Genomic DNA, 20,812 nt, shown 5'->3' with positions numbered 1-20,812 from the left:
CAGCATTATCCTAATGGAGACGAACTGGGCTGGAAGGCAGACACAGAGCAAGCAAGAGAGCATGCGTAGGCCGGACCACAGCCTCAGCTCTCAGAAGCCCCGAGGCAGCACAGAATGTAACCTCAGCTTCTTGGGGGCTGAGGCAGGGGGATCTTAAGGTCAAGGTCTGCTTGGATTATGTGGTGAGTTGAGAGCAGTCTGAGATTTATAATGTGACCTAGCAGGCAGTCAGACCCCAGTCATGGTGATGGCCACAGGCAGCCCCTCAGAGGTGGACCTCCTGCTCTATGCAGAAGAAATGGTTATCAGAAAATGTCACTGTGTGGGCAGAGGGGATCCTAGAACGCAGAGTGAGTTGAAGGGAATGGTGTCTGTTTTCAAATCCAGCATGGGTCAGGCCACAGAGCTCCCCAAGCCCTAGAGTTTGCAGGAAACCCACAGGACAGTGATGGTCACACCTTCCAGTCTTACCTGGCTGCTTCACGGTGACTTCTGTGCGCCCTGAAACCTCCTCGGCCAGCTTGTACCAGGCATAGTTAGGACTCAGCAGCCACTCCTCCACATGGCAGTAGTAGCTGCCACTGTCGCTGACCTCAGCTCTCTGCACAGTGAGGCTGAACAGGCCCCCTGACACATGCCTCTCGAACTGCAGCCGGCCTCGCAGGCCTTCCTCCTCCGCATAGGTTCCATACTCGAAGGCTGAGTTGTGCGTGGTTTTGAGAATGAGCTTGCCGTCCGCGTCCGAGGGTTTGTGAACATACCACAGCACGGCGAAGTGCGAGTTTGGGCTGGTCTGGGACTTGACTGAGCAGTTCAGCTGAATTGGACGATTTTCCACCAGTGTGAGGGTTCTCTTTGATTTGCTCACCTGAAGCTTTGTCACTGTGAAGGGAAGAGGGCAACTTAGAAGGAGTGACATGGAGCCTGGACCTGTCCCAGGCTCACTTCTAGGCTGGGAGACTGGTTCTGTCCAGCAGGGAACAGCATGACTGAGTATCCTCAAAACCTCCCCAGTATCAGTCGCCCATCTACTGGCCTCTATCACATACTGTGCCCTGTCCACTCTCCCTGTGCCACTGCCCGCACCCAGCCAAGACACCAGTCTGCCCAGAGCCTGACCTTGCTTAAAACATTTAATGGCTCCCAACTGTCTATAGAATCTAAGGGAAAATTCATTTGGCCAGCACAAAGCCCCTCAGAACCTGGCCCAAGTTCAACTGTCTTGACTCATCTCCTCGGACGTCAGCAACTCCAGCTCCCCTGACCCACACACTCTACCCTGAACCCTGGCCACTGTCCCGTTGTTCTGTCTCCTCTGCCACCTCCCTGCCAGACCCTGCTTTCCTTCCCACTCAATCTCTTTCTGCCTCCCATTCCTTCCTCGGTGCACTCTGACACCCAGCTGCCTCCCCGTCTCTCTTCTCCCCTAGACACCGAGCACCCAGGCACAGAGAGGAAGCTTTTCCATTCGTCAGATGATATTTCCGATCATCCCCTGTTCAGGAGACACCCTGAAAGTGGGACAGCCCCAGTCTCAGTGCTCCCTGCCACTGTGTTTTCTCACTCCTGTACCCACAGCCTTGCACAGTGCCTAGGCTTTGGAAAGCAGAAAAGGCCTCCCTTGGTGTTCACTCAGACACAGAGATGTGGGAGCAGGCAGTACAGGAGGCCAGGGCAGGTCCTGAAGCAGTGAGGATAGGGATGGCCAGGGCAGAGCCAGCACCAGCCTCACCTCCCTTACTGTCCACGTCCAGAGGCAACAGGGACGGCCAACTCCAGACAGTGAGAATAGGGACGGTCATTGCTGCCCTGCTCATAACAGAGCAAACATCCATCTTTAAGTTGCCAAGAAGCCAAACCCTGGTAAAATGTATGTTATTGGAGATTATCGGTGATTATTGGAGACTCTCCCCTATATATCATTACCCCTGTGTTCCCTACTAACCTGAGAAGAAAGGAGAAGGCAATTCTCTTAGCGAGCTGGTATTGAGAGCAGCCCCCTCTCCCCCCTTCACATCTTAATTCTGGGCCACTCTGTCAGCTGAGGAAAACCCAGGGTGTGGTACGGGTCCCACAGCGAGGGAAGAGCCAGTGCTTCTGCCGACCAGGCTGGCCCATCTCCAGGCCCTGCTGAGCAGCCCTGGCCTCCTCAGGGCTGGAGTCAGGCGCTGGAATGTGCAGAAGCCATCCGGGTGGACGACTGCACCCTGGCTGCGCCCTAGGGTTCTGGCCAGTTAGCTGGCCTGCTTTGTTCGAGGCTCCAAGGGCTGAGCCCCATGTGTAGGGAAGGAGAGCGTTTGACAGCCACGCACTGCTCCTCCGTGTGCCCATGAACACACAGACAAACGTACAGGATGGACTGAAGCTTTAGTGAGAAGGCACAGCAGGTCCCACAGCCAGCACTATTACTACAAAAGCATCCCTGGGGACCTGTCTCCGGTTGCTGAGGCAGACTGTCCCCTGACGGAGGACCTCTGAATTCACACACAGACCTCGAGCCATGGCGAACACTTCAGGATGGGCTGTGGCCTTGTGCTCCAGTTTCATTGTGTACCAGTCTTCACTTTCCTCTTTCTTCAAACACAAGGTCCTCCAGGGCACTCTGGGAATCCTAGAGCCTGGACGGGCACGGCCTACTGGTCAGCTTTCCTGAGTGGACTCCTGTGAGGCCTGAGGCAACCTGTTCTCTTTTCATCCCTTTCCAACCCAATTCACCACTTCCAAATGCATCTCAATCACCAGACGACACCACCTGAGTTATCTGGTGTTTGGCCAGACGAACTCGGTTGTTCTGTGTAGAGTAGAAAGAGCTTTAAAATGTATTATTAATTGGGGCCAGATTATTTTTGCAACTGTTACTAAGGAAACCTCAATTGCTATAGTAACTGCATATGTTAAACTGGTATCCTATGACTCAACTTCTATTCAGTCACATGGCCAAAGAACCACAAGCCAAGGAAGAGACATATTTCAAAGCGTTTCCAATTTCTTCTTGTTCTCTCTCTCTCTCTCTCTCTCTCTCTCTCTCTCTCTCTCTCTCTCTCTCTCTCTCTCTCGCCATCCCATGTCAAAATATTATGAAGTGTTGGGGGAGTTTAAGAGAGAGGTACTTTTGGAATTTGGTGCATGCCTGACAGATGGGCAGGGGGTCAGCCCTTACTGTAAGCTCTGCATTTCTTCTCTGTCTCAGGGGTGGGGAGGACGCATCCTGGAGCCCCGAGGAGTCAGGAGGTTCCACAGCTCATTAGGAGGCATTCACAGGCAGCCTCAGCATCGCCCTGGGCAAGGTGCTTCTGTAAGCTCCCCGACCTCCCCCTCCCCTTCACCCTAAGGGAATCTGGCCTTCCTGAGGGCCAGTGTTTTCACCTGCTAAAGAGAACAGGGAAAGTGTGTATCTAATTCACCCACAGTGCCCTGCAGATTAAATGCATTAGCTTTGGAGGAGTTTAGTGTGAGGCTGCATGGACCCTGAACAATGGGGAGGTTTTAGCTCTCCTCACTCCTTCTTGGTTTGTGTTTGTGGTCCCAAGCTCAAAGCTCATAATTAGGGGAGACACTGAAAAACCGAATTTTTTTCTTTTTCTTTTTTTTGTTTGTTGGGTTTTTTGTTTTTCTTTTCTTTCTTTTTCTTTTTCTTTTTACAGAGTTTCTCTGTGTGACAGTCCCTGGATGTCCTGGATTTGCTTTGTAGACCGGGATAGCCTTGAACTCACAGAGACCTATCTGCCTCTGCCTCCAGAGTGGTTACACCCAATACAACTAAATTTTTTTTTAAATTAATTTTTAAATTTACTTTATATCCCAATCACAGCTCCACCACCGAACTTTTTACAAGTATTACAGACAGGGCCATCAAGATGGCTCAGAGGATACGGCGCCTGCTGCCAAAATCCAAGGACCCAAGGAAGGAGAAAACTGACTCCTGAGAGTTGTTCTCTAACCTCCACGTGTATCCTATTTCATGTACCTGCCTTCTCCGCACCATATATATGCAAAATAAATAAAACTAATAGAATAAAGTTAATTCTAGGTTAGCAGAAAGGCCCAAGGTCCAATTACCAGCAACCATATAGAAACCCACAATTGTCTGTAACTCCAGGTCAGGTTATCCAATACCCTCTTCTGGTACCAGGCATACACAAAGTATACAGACATACATGCAGGCAAAACACCCATATTCACAAAGTATTAATAAGCAAAACCCAAAAAATCCTAAGCACTATGGATCAGCAGTGTGAGATCCTTTGGGTGGATTTCTCAGAAACAGACTCTCAGACCTACTGCATCACGATCTTCACGAGAACAAGGTTCATGGAGATCCAGACGTGCCTTCAGCCTGGGAAACCCAGAGTGTGGCTGCTCAGCACGTGAACTTGGGAGAGCCAATGAATGCAGAGGTAAAAGTAAGTAAAGACATGCAAAGGTAGGCTTGGTCGGTCCCCTCCAGGAGAGGAGAGAATGCAGCAGCAGCAGGAGGGCCAGGCAGGCTGGATGGCAATGCTGGCCCAAGCAGTACACAGTACACTGCAGCGTCTGGGCAGCTTTCTTCCCAGGACGATCAAGGCTAAGGGAATCTGTCAGTCCTTGAAGGCTGCTTTGCTGGGAGGCAGAGGAAGGCTACAGGGAGGACGGAGAGTGAAATGAGGACTCAGCAGCAGAGAGCGGCAGTTGCTTCCCTAGCCAACCTGCCCGAACTTTGGATGAGTTTTATGTGTGCACTGCTCATGCGGAAGGCACTTACTCCTTAGTAAATGATTCTCCTTAAACTCAACCATAACTGCCTTACATCAAAGGCCATTTTTAAAAGGACTCCTCTTCGTGCAAATGCCTGGGCAACAGCTATGACCCAATGATTGCTAATCACATTAACTAATAGGTGACTGAATTAAAAACCCAATTAATCTCTTTTAATAATTTTTTTTTTTATTAACTTGAGTATTTCTTATATACATTTCGAGTGTTATTCCCTTTCCCGGTTTCCGGGCAAACATCCCCCTCCCCCCTCCCCTTCAATTAATCTCTTAAAATTAATTCTGACTGTGATGAAAGAGCGAGAACCTAGCAAAAAGTTGTGATCCCTGAACCGGGCTCTGAGAAATAAATGAGCAGGGGTCCCACAGGTGAAGGATGAAGAGAAGAGATCAACCAGAGCAGGCAGCAGGGCCAAATTCCCGGTGTACCGATTCTGGCAGGAGCCAGTGGCCAGGCGTGGCAGATGACGTCAGAAAGGGGCAGGGCCAAGATTGGAGGCGGGACTAGTTCTTGACCCTGCCCACCGTGGCTCTCAGGGGGGATTTGATGGATGGCACAGCTACCACAAGTTAAAACTACAGTGGATCAGAAATGGGGGTAAGAGTGACTCCCAGGAACCTGTGGGTTTGTGAGCCTGCAGGCTCTTCTGCGTGGCAGATTCCGTGCAGGCGAGCAAGGGATGAGCAGAAGAGAGTTGAGGAGAGATCAGGAAAGAATGAAGTTAAAGGAAGGGAGACTGCTCTTTCTAAAACATGACAGGAGTAGCGGGGACAGAGGAAGCCAGTGGCTGGGGTGGAAAAGATCCTTCAAGTGCAAGGAATCAGGTCAACCAGGAGACTAGGGGAGAATGGGGAGCTCTGGGGATACCCCTCCCTCAAAATGCACACATGCATGCATGCATGCATGCACACTCTGGGAAGCAAGTGGAAAAGGCACCTGCCACTCATGAAGTTACTGCACTTGAAGTGTCCATGTCCCTCCCTGTCATGCCTTGACATGCCCGGCCATGACCTACCTACCTAGTCCCTAATAAGCTCTTCCTCAGACCTCAGTCTGAAGACAAGACTCCCAGCCTCTGTCTCAGCCTTTCTAAAGGGCAAGTAAGACAGTGGTCACTTCCAAGCTGACGGCCTGAACCTGGGACATCAGTTCTCCACAGGGCAGACAATGCCCCTGGACCTCGATCACCACAGACAATCCCACACCACCACAGGAGTCTGGAGGCAGACGGTCTTGATTCTTACATTGGTTTAAGGAGTGGAAAATATTTAATGTCTCAAATTCTCTCCAATAGAGCTCTGTCCTGTGTCCTATGTCCTGTGTGATTTTCAAATGACACTCATGAGAATTCTGCCTTTGAGCCTGGAGCCTACTTTCCTTTTCTAGTAAACACAGCATTTTTTTTCTTCTTCTTCTCCTTCTCCTTCATGTTTTTAATGTATAGGGCCGACCAGGAGAGACCTTTTCTTTATCTTCTTCAGTCACTCTAATGTGATGGCTGTCATGCTGCTGCTAGGGGCAGCAGTCACAGCCCCTCTGGCCATGACTGTGTCCCTTGTTACTGTCTTCAAGTAATTATATATGAGAGGATGTATTTCGCTAAAAAACTTTATATATATTCATTCCTCCTAGCCAGGTATGGTGGCACACAGCTCTAATTCTAGAACTTGGGAGTCTGAGGCAGGAGGATTGTGGGTTTGAGGCCAACAAAACCAAATGAAAACAAACAAAAAGCGCCACGGGGCGTTGGGGGAGCTGACAGCGGTTAAAGATTATGTGACTAGAGATGTTGCATTGAATCTTATTTAATTTCAGGTTAGCAAAGACTAGCCATCACTTAATATGCCATCTGAAAGGAGTAAGGAGTGCGAGCTGCTCTTGGAGGGGTGTTCAGTTCCCAGCACAGGTCAGACATTCACAACCACCTGGAACCCCAGCTCCAGGAGATCTGACGCCATCTTCTAGACTCTCTAAGTACCTGCATTCCTATGCAAATATACACATACATACACACGTGGTTAAAAATAGAAAATCTTTTGAAAGAGGTATATCAGCTATACATGGCCAAAGCCCCAATTCCCCAGGTTAGGGCGCTCTGACTTAATAAACTTTTGTCCCAGGCTCTCTTCTACCATAAGCTCTTTACGAATGTTAACTATGCACTCCTCACTGGTCCAATCAAGTGAATATTACTCCAATTTTACCAAGATTCTTTCTCAGTCACAGAGCCAGTGATCTGGTAGGCTTGGACTCCCACCAGGCCATGTGGCTCACCCTCATCTTTAACAAGAATGAACTGGGGCCCTCCCAGCTCCCACACATCCATTCCTGGTGCTGGTGCAACCTCCATTCTGGAAGGTCTAACCCTATTCCCATCCACAGTCCACACTGAAGTCCCATGTGACACACCCACAGCTGTAGTGCCAGTAGGTGCTCAAACGTGCCCAGAAGGGCACCAGCAGGTGGGCAAAGGGAAAGCAGCAAGGGTTGGGAGGTAAACATTAAATTGGGAGAAGCCAGGCACACCCTACCCTGCTCAAACTGTCTACAGACAGAGCATTGACCTTAACTGACTGCTGCCAGTAACTGACATCAGGCAGATACCTGCTGCCACCATGGCAACAAAGTTGAAGCATGAATGGACCTTCTCTTAGGGCTCTTACACTCAGGCTTGCTCTGTCCTGCATAGACACCAGGCAGGCAGAAGCTGCAGGGGTTGGAAGGAGGAGAACACAGGCTGTCCAGGGAGAATGCCAGGGCACTTCTCTGGTAAGGACAGCCCATGCTCACATACCCCGGACTCTCAGCTAGCCCAATCTGCCAGGTCAGCAGAGAACATGAAGAAAACAGATTCGGCAACATGCAGAAGGCATTAAATATTCATGCGACTGCCCATCAGTCCGATCCCAGCAGAATATACCCACTGACAGGCAGTCTTCTACCACCGGACGCTGTCCGCCTGGAGGCTTGTTTATTGCTTTGTCAATTTTAATGCACAATATTTAATAGCTAGACCGAGGGATAGCCATAAACATTTGCAAAGTGAGTGCTGACATTTCCCTTACTGCTTCTGTATTTAGCCACGTGAAATCGGAGGGTGTTTTTGGAGCTGGAGAAAATCAGAAGAAAGCAAGATGATGCTTCACAACTAAAAGAAAAAAAACTGAAGGAGAAGAGAATGGAGCACACTGGACTGGCCAAGTCTTGCCTCAGTGTCCCACGGGGTCACAGTATGGGATCAAACAGATAACACTAGACTAATCAAGGACAGAAAGGGAGGCTAACTATCGATCATCGATCGATCGATGATCGCCTTGGGGATCACAGGTTCTGTAGCATGCCTATGGATTGGAAGTAGCCAATGATAAATCTGCAGCAAGCACCTCTGACAGCAAGGCGTCCATGCCAGCCAGAGCCTGAGGAAGGAAGTGAACGGCAGTTCTGCAGTCCCTGTCAGCAGCTCTGGCAGGAAGTAGTCAGGGTACGGACTACACAGAATGTGTCAGGGACAAAGGCCTTCACAGCAGTGGACTGAACTAGTCACCAGGGCCCGAGTTCCTTGTTAATTCTCCTCAGATGAGAACATTCACTAAGATACTCCTTAGGGGCAGAAGACGCTAAACCAGGCTTGGAGAGTCAGGCTCCCCAGGGAGGGTGGAACCCAAGCAGGCCAGCCCTGGTTTCCCTGGTCCTAGAGCCACCTTGTGGCAGAATTTAGAAGAAATAAGGGAATCTGAAAGAGATGGATATTTGGGTTTGTCATTAACGACTTATGTCTCAATGAAGCTCCAAAGGTTTTGTGGCCTTAATGCTACAAATCAAATACCGAGGGAATTCAGACGACAAACCAGAGTGGACACTCAGGGAAAATACCTGGTCTTGGCATCCTGGGAGTAGAATGCTTGTTTGCACACAAAAATCCAAACCTGCATCCCCCCACCCCTGACACACACGTACGTATGCACAAATGCATGCACACACTGTGCCATAGGCTGCCAGGGGGAAAAGAAAGCATGAGTCAGTAAAAATTTGACTCATTGTCTATAAAGTATATAATAAAATTAAAAATTTAGCTCTGGGCCCAGACTGCCTGTTTAGACTTGAATCCTGGCTCTGCCACTCATCATGAATCACCAGGCAACTCATTCACCCTGGGTGGCAGAGTCCTCATCTGTAAGCTGCGCCAGGCACCCACATACCCATTGACCTTTCGTGGATTAAGGAAGACTCAAGTTAGGTTATCAGACGTAAGGCATTCACAATGCAGACAGCCACACATTGCTACTGTTGTTTTAAATCCTACCACAGCTGAGGCTCCGGCATACCAGGAACATGCAAGGAAAAATATGTTTCATAAAGGATGTCATGGGTCGGCTTTGGAAGGAAGTAGCTGAGATTACATGGTTTAAAAAAAAAGGGCGAAGACTTTCCGCTAGCAGTACTCTTCATTAAGGCATGCCTGGGTTCCAATTCCAGTCTCCCACTCACTGCTGAGGGTGTCTCAGTTGGACTGAGAGGGCACTGTTTGACTGTTCACTTAACAAATGGAAGCCGCATTCCTTCTTCTACCTGGGGTTCCTTCAAAGACTCAGGGAGAGAACACACGCCAAGTACCCAGTACTGTCTCCAGCACTCGGTCTCCTTTCCCCCAGACGAAAGCACCTGTGCTAGCCCGTGCATTTTAGAGAAAGCTCTTTGAAAAGTATTCGGTTAGGAGTACATAAATAATTAGCACAAGACAGACGGTAACACTGAGGGAGTGCACTCTCCTGCATGCCTCGGCCACGCTGGGCTCTTCCTAGTCTCCAAGGGGCCAGGACATGTCAGATCTCCTGCTGGCTATTGCCAGGACTCTTGCCAGAGTAAGGACAACACAACATCTCACTCCTTTAAGGTCCCAATGTCAAACCAGAATTCAATTCTACTCAAGTTTGCCTGGAGGAACCAGGATTTTATTTGGCGTATTGACAAAGCAATAGGCCAGGGGTCAATAGGAGGAGCATGGCCTTAGAGCAGCCACACGGGAAGGTCTGCACCTAGCAGTGATGGTGGGTTTACCACAGCTGTGTAAATGGCGTTAGTTCACTCTCCTAAGTCTTTTGGCCACACATATACTCTACCCTGGCCACGGACCACTTACAATTAATGCAGAACTGCAATACAACTAGTTGGGAGGGGTGTCAGGATACTCAGGTCAGAGTATGACCCTTCCTGATCCCTCCCTCCTTCAGTGAGAGAAAGTCAGAAGCCAGCAAGCCCCGGTGTGATGATCTTTTGCAAGCAGGGCCAGCAGCCTCCTGGAGGTAATGGCAGATGCTCAAAAACCCCCCAGTGCTATCCTCTACTTGCACTCACTTCCCAGTGAAACCTCAAACGGTCTCAGAGCCAGGCGGACGCTCAGGCAGATGCAGGTGCTGGATACAGCCTTCTCAGTGGCGGTCCAAGTTTGCAAAGTGGCACCTGCCCCTCCCTGGACCCCTCCATCCCATGAGCATGAGACAGAAAGACCATCCTAACTCTGTGGTAGGAAAGCCAGTAAGATGGTGCAAAGGGCAGAGGTGGAATCAAAGGAATCTGGGCTCTAACCTCAGGCTGAGCTCTACCACTTAACTTGCCTTTGTCTAGGCTCCTGGTGCCTCAAAGTGTCATCGGAAATTTAAATCAGAATCCCAACAATGAGCACCTTAATGAACTAGCTGTGCACCTGTGCTTCAGGGCTCCAATCTTAGATTCTGAGCAGTAAGAGAAACAAGCCAACAGTAGGAGCTTATTCAGCAGGGCAATGACAAGCAAGGTCTGGGGGTCACTGTCTCTGCCACCTTCCCAAGCCGTAAAACCATGTGACAGGTACTGCTGCTCAGAACACTGACCTTGAGTGACAGACAAGACAAGAGAGATGCACAGTTACCATCCCGAGAATCTACTCCAGAAGGCAGCGGGAAGAAGCCACATCTTCCCCAAGTGCTGACATCAAATGGGGTCTCCGCTTAACCTCCCATTAACCCGAACAGCCTCTTAAGAACAGCCTCTTCTCCGGCATCCTGTTGGCCCAATTCAGCTCTAATTGACCAGATAGAGTGTCAACATTTCAAAATCCCATTTGTTCCAAATGTGGTACAGAAGAGGCTTCTGTGACAGGGTCAGGCAAGGGGAAGGATGAACTTGGACACTGCTGAGAACTTCCCTGTCTGTGGCCCTCGGAAGTGACCAGGCTGGACACCAATCATAGCAGTTAGTGCGGGAGGGAGGGTGCTCAAAGCATCTTTGCAAAGTGGGTACATCAGAAAGACAGGAAAGGGCTGGAGAGATGGCTCAGTGGTTAAGAGCACTGACTGCTCTTCCAGAGGTCCTGAGTTCAATTCCCAGCAACCACATGATGGCTCACAACCATCTGGAATAAAGTCTGATACCCTCTTCTGGGGTGTCTGAAGACAGCTACAGTGTATCCATATACATTAAATAAATAAGTCTTTAAAAAAGAAAAGAAAAAGAAAGAAAGACAGGAAAAACAAAAACAAAACAAGAGAAAACAAAAAACTCTCTGTAAGGTTTAATCAACACCACTGGTCATGTGGGTGCCCTTTCTATACTGGGCTGAGAAATCAGAGGGGCACAGGACCCAAGGCTGGGCTCCTCAGTTCCATCAGCTTCCAATGTAGCCAGCCCCTAGGACGGACGGAAAGTCCAAGTTACTCCTCAAGCCAGTAGAAAACCCTGAGGAGCTGTCTGAAGGAAGTCCCTGCAGCCAGATCCTCAAATTAGCACCTTCTGGACCACTCAGCTTATACAAGAGAAAGGAATTCAGCCCATATGATAGGATCCGAGGCAAGAAAAGACTGACCCCATGCTTCCTCCAAAGACCAGCCTCATGACCTAAGGCTATCCTTTAATTCTCCCAGGGAATGTGAAATTCTAATCAAATGGCGGATCTTGCCTATGGGGCCCAAAGAAGCTCAGCAAATGCCACTGTTTGTCCTTTCTCTGATGAGTTCCTTTATCTAAACAAGGAACCAGGACTCCTCCTGCACACGGTAACTGCCAGGATTATAAGAAGGGTTTAAAGGTTGGAGTGGCCCACTCGCGTTTTAATGTCAATGTGGTAACACACACAGAGGCTGGGGACTGTTCTAGATTAAGGGGGTGTAAAGGGAAGGCACAACTCAAAGTGCTGGGTGATCTCTAAGTGAAGTCTCCTTGGAGCTGTTAGTGCATGAGTGGGGGAGGGGGAGTGGCACGCTGGAGAACAAACACTGCTGGGACAAATGGGGAATTGTGGGTAATGAGACCATACCAATACTGAGCTCTTGAGTGTGACAATGGTGTTGTGGTTGGGTAGGACAATGTCCTGCTCTTAGGGGTCATTTATGAATATCCTCCACCTACTAAGGAATGCAAAAAAGGAAAGGAAAATATCCAAGCAGGGAGAAAACACAGGCAGCAAAGCATGACCAAGCAAAGGGATTGCAGGGGATCTGAACTTCTCAGAGTTGGGGAAAACAAGCTGGGCTAGGGCTCAGGATATGTTTTTCTTTCTTTCCTTACATCTCCCAGTCGTTCAAGCATATACCCTTCATGCCTTACCTTGCCACATAAGTAGACATGGCTCATGTATCATAGAAGAACATGCCCTCATATGTTATACTGTGTCAGGTAAGAAAAAGTACTTGTATCTCGTGTCATATGAAGACACATCTTCATGTCTCATATCACATAAGCATGCGTTCTTGTATGCCTCATTACATCATTTGAGCATACATCCCTGTGTCTCATTAGATCACATAAGCAGGCACCCTCGTGTCTCTGTCATTAGAACACACACTATGTCTCCCATCACAGAAGCATGCATCCTCACAGGCCTACCATATCACGTAAGCACACACTTGTCTCTCCATGCCTTGCACACACACATGGGCCCGAGAGCCTCGAGGCCCTGGATTCTGAGCACCCACCTGGCTGCAGCACCCGAATCTCCAGCAGGTTGGAAGTCCTCTCCGCCAGCCTCGTCCAGGTATTGTTGTAATTCCTCCGCCACAGCTCTGCCACACACTGGTACTTGCCCGCCTCCGTGTCACTGGCCCGGCTGATGCTCAGGCGGACATTGTTGCTGGACTCAGCCTTCTCGATGGCAGTCCGAGTTCGGAAGGTGGAGGACTTGTCTCCCCACTGAACCCCTCCATCTCGTGTGAAGGTCACCAGGTCATGGAACTCAACTGTGCCCACTGGCTGGAACCTCCATGTCACAGACACGGGGACTCTGGCTGGGTAGTGGGGTTTGATGATGCACTGCAAGTCAAAGGAGTCGCTGTAGGTGACCCCTGGTGTCCGGGAGATAGCTGTGACCGCAAAGCCCGTTTCTGTAGGGAGAGCAGAGACATGAACCAGAAACAGCATCTGGCTTTTCTGGGGCAGTATGCTACAAATTCGGGCCTAGTGTCAAAGCTAGCAGTCAGAGCAGAGGCTGGCAGGTTCCTAAGCCTTCTTGTCACAGATAAGCTTTGACTTTGGGTACTGTGTTGGGGCCCAACTCAACAGTTCTTAAGACTTCACACAAAGTGGGTCCAGGCTGTTCCTCTGAATAGCCCAGCCCCACTCCTTCCCAGTGAGACCTGAGATCCTCATGTGGGTTTACAGTACATTCTTCTCCAGGGCAAGACACCAGAACCCTCTCTCAGTGACTCATACCGCACAGTCAGGATCATTACTAGCAATCCCAGAATTCTGTGCAAAAACAAGAGAAAAAAAAAGTTCCAAAACCAATTTCCTTCACTGCATGTACCCAACACCCCGATACCTGTCCCTGGTCTTCTTGTGCATGGCATCCTGAAATAGGCAAGTGGGGAACACTGCTCGCCCCTCCTCTTCTTCCCCAACAAAATCTAGGTTCAGATAGGTTTCAAGGGACATACAACAGGAAAGCCTAGTTGGACACCTGAGGTGGGGTGAGGTGTTACCCCTAAACCCAGGGCCCTGAAGTCTCAACGAGAATGTTCCTTATAGGCTGGGAAGCATCCTGACCTCTGAGTCACAGCTCCTTCAGTGTGGACGAGAGTATGAATAAAGGTAACAGTGGCCAGTCTGTTCGGAATGCTACATGCCAAACCTAGGGCTGTTGGAGGCTCTGTTTTCATCCCTCACACTAAATCAACATGTGTAGGTCAGGCAGGCTTGCTATCCCTTCTGCAGGGTGCAGAGAAGACAAACAAACTGTCTGATATAAGTGATAGAGTCAGGCTACAGAATAGCTACGTGCACCTCACTCTAGGCCCTGCCTGGGGCTGCTTTGCCCAGGGGAACGAACCATCAGTCTGGTTAAAGGCATTAACTCTGCTGCTATCACCTTCTCCAGACACCTCCTAGCTCTGTGACAGACACTAAGCCACTGGTTCTCAACCTTCTTAATGCGGCAACCCCTTAATATAGTTCATGTTGTGGTGTTCCCAACCATAAAATTATTTTGTTGCTACTTCATAACTGTAATTTTGCCACTGCTATGAAACACACTGTAAATATCTCACACCCAGGATATCTGACATGTGACCTCTGTGGGAGAAGCGACTCACAGGTTGAGAACCACTGTATTAAGCGAATGCTCTAAGTCCACCCTGCCTATGTTTTCCTTTCTGTACAGGGTTCTTGTGAAGGTTAACTGAGTGTGTGGTACATCATATATAGTCTACAGAATATGTAGTTTATTTAAGAAACAAAGGGGACAAAATATTAAACTCTGCAGGAAAAACACAAGGCACAGAATCTTCTGGATCTCCCTGGGGAATCATTAGAGAATAAGTTGGCGAATTTTGCTGAACTCTCTGTATCTTCAACTTAAATAAAGGACAAGAGAGCAGCACTGAGTGGCTGTGAGGGTCAGCAGTGTGTAGCACACATGACACGAGACTGGTACAGACCAGGGGGCCCTGCACTGGGTATTCCTGACTTTACACACGAAGCCATGGTGCCCAGGCCTGACAGTGCAGAAACCAGAGTGCACATAGCCAAGGTGTCCCTCCACAGTCATGGTGGTTTGTGGTCTATTAGTTCATCCACACACCTGTCATCGCTGAGGGGGATCCACACCCAACAGAAGCAATCCAGAAATTTGTGTTTACTGCTTAGACAAAAGACTAGGACTAGTGAGACAACCTTGGTCCTAGTTCCAGAGGCAATGACAGGGTGTCAGGTGAGCAGAGCTGGCCTCAGGATCCCAGAGGAGTACTACTCAGCACGTCCTGGCTGTGGGAGCTGGCAGACATGGAGTGAATTTACGAATACTCCAAGGACAGATAACGTGAAACCGTAAAATTACTTCCAGGGAAACAACCCTGAATCACCCTTCCCTGGATACCCCTAATCTCCCAGGATGGGGGAAAACCATATGCAGCAGATCCCAGAGCCATCCCACAAGTTCCTCTGCCCGGGTCCACAGCAGTGCCAAGCACAGGCACAGGGACTATGATAACACTGGAGGGAGTGTCTAGAAACAGGAATCCGAGCTCCTAATGACTACGGAAGGCAAGCCCTTCTTCGGTATGAAGCTTTTAGGAAGCAGATATAATCGCAATGAAGTGGGAGAGGCTGCAGAGGCTGCCTCTGGGTTTTTACCTGATGCTGTGTCTGTCCCAAGTCCTGGACAGCAAACCAGTCTAACCAAATGGGCGCCATAGCAAAGCACCAGGGGTCTGGAGCCGCTTCCTGTTTTTTTGCTGTTTGCACGTTTGTTTTTCTTTGTTTTTACTGCATGCCTTGCTTGGGGAGACACCTTGTTACCTTGAAAAGCTCAAGGATTCCTAAAACAGTGGCATGTAACTTTCCCCTTTGCAAAGCAGCTGGAGGGAAGCCCTGGCACCAGGTGGGGGTTTAAACAGCACATGGATAATGTTTTTATCACCATGCAACTGAAAACAGATGTTTGAGAATTAAGCAAATGCAATTCCAATCTCAGAAGGGTGAACATGGATGAGGGTCTTGGGCAGATCTTCCCTGGGCTGCCATCTTTATTAGGTATGCGACAGCACCACCAGCCCTACCTGAGGAAATGTGGTGACATTGTCTGGGGCAAATGGAGACTGACAAAGCATCCTGACAAATAGAAGGCCTGACATAATAAGTTATCTTCCCAGCAAAGTAGCAGGCTGGTCTTTTAAAATGTAATAGACTGATTGCATCTGGCAGATAACACGAGCGGAAACCTCTTTAGATAGCCTGTGAGAAGCAAATCTAACATTACTTGGTTTTAGCAAACCTCAAGGTATCTTCACTCCCGGGCAAATGAGGAAATGTTTTTCTTAAGTGGGGGCTTTACAGAGAAGGAGATAAAAACATAGGCCTAAACAGATCAACTGAGCTGTGTGCTAAGACTCAGGCGGGCGTGGGCCAAATCCTGTATTATTGGCAATGGGATCCCCATCCTGTTCAGCCACACTTTTGGGGGACTGAGTTGTGAGCAGCTGGGCAAGACATTCTGTGAACAGGAGAGACTTGTCGCTGGACCCAGCCACTCCCCTCTTCCAGGTCAATTTTGCCGAGCCATACTCCTGCTGGTTGGTGGCATCAGTCTGTCTAGAATCTTGACATACCCAACCCCAGGGGTGGTAACAGCCCACCAATGTCACTAGTCCCCCATTCCCCACTATCCCTCAACCCTGTGCATACTACCACAGAGCCCCTTCAATGAACCCTCTGGAAGATACCATTATCTCCGATCAAAATTTGTTTGTCTTTTTGCAGTGTGTGTGTGTGTGTGTGTGTGTGTGTGTGTGTGTACTTGTGTGTGTGTGTGTGTGTACTTGTGTGTGTGTGTGTGTGTGCTGCACATATGTGTACATGCCTGTTTGTATGTGTCTGGTTGCATGTGCATATATATATATATATATATATACATACATATATATATATATATATATATATATATATGCATGCACAAGCCCATAATTGCCATCAGGAGCTGTCCTCAGTTATTCTTCCACATTATCTGCTGCGGCAGGGTCTCTCAATCAAACCCAGAGCTCAGCGGTGTGGTTGGTCTTGATAGCTAGCTTGCTCTAGAGCCCCCATGTCTGCTTCTGGGGCTGGAATTCCAGCACGGTGCCGAGCCTACTCAACATTTTACTTAGGTCCTGTGAACCTCATGTCCAGATCCTGATGCTTGCCCAGTAAGCACTTTAGCCACCGATGTCTCCCCAGACCCTCCAACCAGAATGCCAATAAGATGGGAAGGAGTCTGACAGGAAAGCGTCTGCCATGATCCTCCTGCCCACTCACCAAGGGCTGTGATGGAGACCAAGGTACTGGCGCGGCGCTCTCCCACGATCTGCCACTCTCCATCCACAGCCCGAACCCACTCTGTCACGTGGCACTCGTACTGGCCCTCGTCCTCCTTCCTGCTGCTGAAGATGCCCAGGCTGAAGGAGTTGGGCTGCACCTGCTCCATCTGGATGCCTCCATAGCTGCTGCGCTCCCAGTACGATGAGCCCGGCTGCACGGTGCCATCCCGGTCTAGCCACATGACATTGCTGCGGCGGTTCTGCCTATCCACGAGCTGCCAGATGACAGAGAAGCGGGCCTGCAACCTGCCCACCGTGCGGACAGTACAGGAGAAGTGCAGGTCCTCACCCTCAAGGACGACACTGGCGTTGCTGGCCACCTCCACGGACATGCTGCTTTCTGGGGAGAAGAGAGAATGCCACACTGGGGGTTTACGGTCTCCATGTGCGCCCTCCTCATGGATGACGCAGGAAGAAGGGTGCAGACCGAATCCCATGATTCTGACAGTGAAGCTCAAAGAACTCAAAACACTCTGATTTGTTTTGAAACACAACTTGCTGTTGTAAGGTCTGGCTGGTTCGAACTGGGCACTGCTCCCTAGATCTGTAGATAGCCTAGAATGCTCTTTGCTTTGTGGGGTGGACTGGGATGATGAGGCACTAAGACCTAAAATTGAATCAGAACCTGGAGAATATGATCCAATATCATGGTGTTTAGGACAAAAAAAAATTATTTAAGGGTGACCTGCTCAGCTGCAGCTCAGGGCTTTTGGCTTGGAGTTTCAGCATGAGGAACTCCAAGATCCTACTGCACCTCAATCTTCTACCACTTGAAGCTACAAGAGTCACACAAGAGTTCTACACATCCTTAGTGTGCCATTTGGATCCTCCAGGGAAATATTAGGAAGTAGAAAAAAATGTCAGGAAGTATTTGGAAGATGCCATGTGCATATGTGTGGAAAATGGGGCACAGATGGTCTAGTCTCGTAGAGCGTGTGGAGAGCAAAGTTTCGTGCTTTCGTTAACAGAGAAGAATGAGCCGTGGCCAGTGGCTCTCCGATTAGATCCACTCAGCCTGCGGGCACCACTGCTCTGTACCCTGACAGTCTGCCAGACACAGGTGGGCATGAGAACTCCGCCCCCCCCCCCCCCCCCCGGCTGAGTCTAGCCTTTGTCACTCCTTCGGATGGCTGATCTCAGTCGAGGGATGATTTAAACTCTACGAGCCTCAGCTTTTTCTTCTGTAAGATGCTATTTTTAACCCACAAAAAGATGAAATAGCGAACGAGACAATGCATCCAGATTGTGCAGCGCACAGTATGTTTTTAAGATGTGGTACCCACGGTCGTGATTGATTTTACCATACTTAGGAATATTTCTGCTTCCGTAAACAGCATGGCTAACACTTTCTTAATTATGCATATGTTGACCTGTATAATTACCTATATTGAGTTCAACGAGCTCATAAGAATTACCACAATACATAGTGTCATAATCAATTTGGATCCAATTTTCTAGGCACCATTCACAATTGATTAAGTCAAAGCCCAGATCGAGAAGCGCACCCGATTACTGCAGCGTTTGGATCTACGTTATTCTTCTCCCCTTTTATTTCCCCCACAGGCAGAAACAGGAAAGATGAGCACAGGGCCTGGGCACCTAGCCTTTGTCACAGTGAATATGCTGTGCTTGTGTCACAGGAAGGGGATCTGGACAAGGTGGGAACAGCAATCTTCAGGGCAGCCTGAGCAGGACAAGGCTTTTGTAGAGCCACTGCCCACAGCAGAAATGGTTGGGAGCTTGGCTGCACTGCCTTCTGCCTGTATTTTGGTATTCTTACTACCCAAACCTCAATTTATCATGTGCGAAGTTCAGATCCTGCTAGCGCCTCCTTAGGGTCGTGACGCTGAGGGGACGAGAAGGAGAAGGCAGAGCAGCACTGAGGGCTGACAGCTTCCAGCATGCTCCATAGACACACTCTATGGCTGGATGCTCGCCATCAGTCTGGATTTTCTTCCTCAGTGTTTTCACCTCAAGGTGAGAGACGCAGAAGCCAATTTCAGTATCAAGAAAGAAAACCTTCCTGTCTGTCTCATATAGAAGAGTGGCCTGTAGGACATCAGTCATGTGCCCTCCTGTCACCCTAGCAGACTCTTACGGACATTCTAGATGGCTATTTGGAGAGAGCCTGGAAAACCTAGCCAGAAGAGAAGCCCTCTGGCAGCCGAAGCATGGAGAAACATGGATCTGGTGCTTTGTAGGCCACTGTAACTATTTACACAGAATCCAGGCTTGGAAAGAGGTAGCCTACAAGGTATTATCCTCCAGACCAAAGGAAGACTAGGACAGAGCTCGTGAAAATCTGAGTGTGTGCTCACAAATAAAATTTCCAATTAGGAGGCTGCCGGCAGGGCACAGGCTAAGCACAGAGCAGCAGGTACAGAGTTAGAGCGAATGTTCCTAATGCAGTTGCAAGCTCAACCACAAACTGAAAAGCCGGATCAGACACTTCCTTGCGTGTGTTCTGACGTCTCCATTCACAAGATGGATGTTGCACTGGCTGGTACAGGATTGCAGGACTGGGAGCAGGGAGATCACATATGCAGAAGCACTTTTGGTTCTTAGGAGGAAAGGTGCCATTAAAATCCAGGGCGTTATCACCATTACCATTGATTGTTGTTCTTCGGTAGACTTACCCAAGTGGCCTTGGGGCAGGATCTGGTGCTGCTGGGGGACTTTAACTACCCAGTTATCTGCTGGAAAAGCAATATAGCAGGCCACAGATCATCAAACAAGTTCTCGGAAGGGCTGGGGGAAATCTTTTAGTACAAAAGATACAGGAAGCAAACAGTGTGGCTGCCCCTCATGCCATCCTTAGGAAACAATGAGGAATTAGTTTCAAAGTGTAGAGTCTGTGGTTACGGCAGGCACAGGAAAACAGTATAAAGAGTGTGGGCATTCAGTAATAGTTTCGACTGTACAGACATTTAGCAAGCTCCTACTCTATGCAAAGCACCATGCACTGCGAGGAAAGCACAAGAAAGAGGTCAAGGTTGCTTGTGTGTGTGTGTGTGTGTGTGTGTGTGTGTGTGTGTGTGTGTGTGTTTCAAAATATAATAAGTATGACAGAAAGCAAGCCTCCTCTATTTTAGACTTCATACAACAGAGAGACATTTCAAATACATAAATGTGTAAATAAATAAAAAATGTAAAGAAACAATTACAGGGCTAAGAGGAGGAACAGACCTGGGAGCTAAGAAAAGGTTAAAGGTTAGTTCTTAAACTGGACCATCTTGTTTAAAATCAGAGCATTGTAAGTTTTGATTAACTTTCTGCTAAAAACAGAACTGTGAGAGAAAGGAGATTAATAAGAGCATCTCGACACTATGGATGTTTAAACACGGCATGCACACACTGTTCATCTCTGGAGTCCCCAGAAAAGGGTACCACCCATCCAGACACCGCGGTTCACATGGAGACGGAGCCCCGGGAACAGCCCTGAGAGGTCTGAGCTCTCCGAGCACATCCCAGGAAGACAGCGAGCCTGTCCACTGGCTGCTGTGTGTGCACATTAGGCTGAACCTAACGCCGTGTGCACCCACTGACTTTTAACAGTGCAATTTCAGTTCAGAAAAGACAATTAGGGAAATGCCCACATTGATACCTGGAAGAACCCAGATGGCAAATCCTTCTTAATAATGCAGTTGATGATCTCCAAATCCTCCCAGAAGAGATGAGCTCTCCTTAAGTAAGATTTCAAAGCAGGCTTCTGCCCACTTCTGGGATTTAATTCCCACAAA

General features: G+C 48.9%; 1 protein-coding gene across 4 annotated transcripts in view; it reads right to left on the bottom strand.

Moving 5' to 3' along the window:
* Window positions 1-20,812, bottom strand: part of Igsf3 (immunoglobulin superfamily, member 3) — an 88,278-nt gene that overhangs the window by 10,394 nt on the left and 57,072 nt on the right. For 2 of the 4 annotated variants that reach the window (XM_039102064.2, XM_063281633.1), the window contains exons 6-9: window positions 19,709-19,768; window positions 17,011-17,412; window positions 12,702-13,106; window positions 472-882 (exon numbers count right to left, since the gene is read on the bottom strand). In XM_039102064.2, coding sequence (XP_038957992.1) covers window positions 472-882; window positions 12,702-13,106; window positions 17,011-17,412; window positions 19,709-19,768 — 1,278 coding nt within the window. The remainder of the gene's footprint in view (window positions 1-471; window positions 883-12,701; window positions 13,107-17,010; window positions 17,413-19,708; window positions 19,769-20,812) is intronic. The other 2 variants (XM_039102066.2, NM_001106455.2) reach the window with 1 other exon arrangement.

This window comes from Rattus norvegicus, chromosome 2 (genome assembly GCF_036323735.1).
Source record: "Rattus norvegicus strain BN/NHsdMcwi chromosome 2, GRCr8, whole genome shotgun sequence".
In the NCBI taxonomy this organism is placed as follows: Eukaryota; Metazoa; Chordata; class Mammalia; order Rodentia; family Muridae; genus Rattus; species Rattus norvegicus.
The sequence above is the reverse complement of the archived record's forward strand: the minus strand, read 5'-3'. Positions and strand labels throughout refer to the sequence as shown.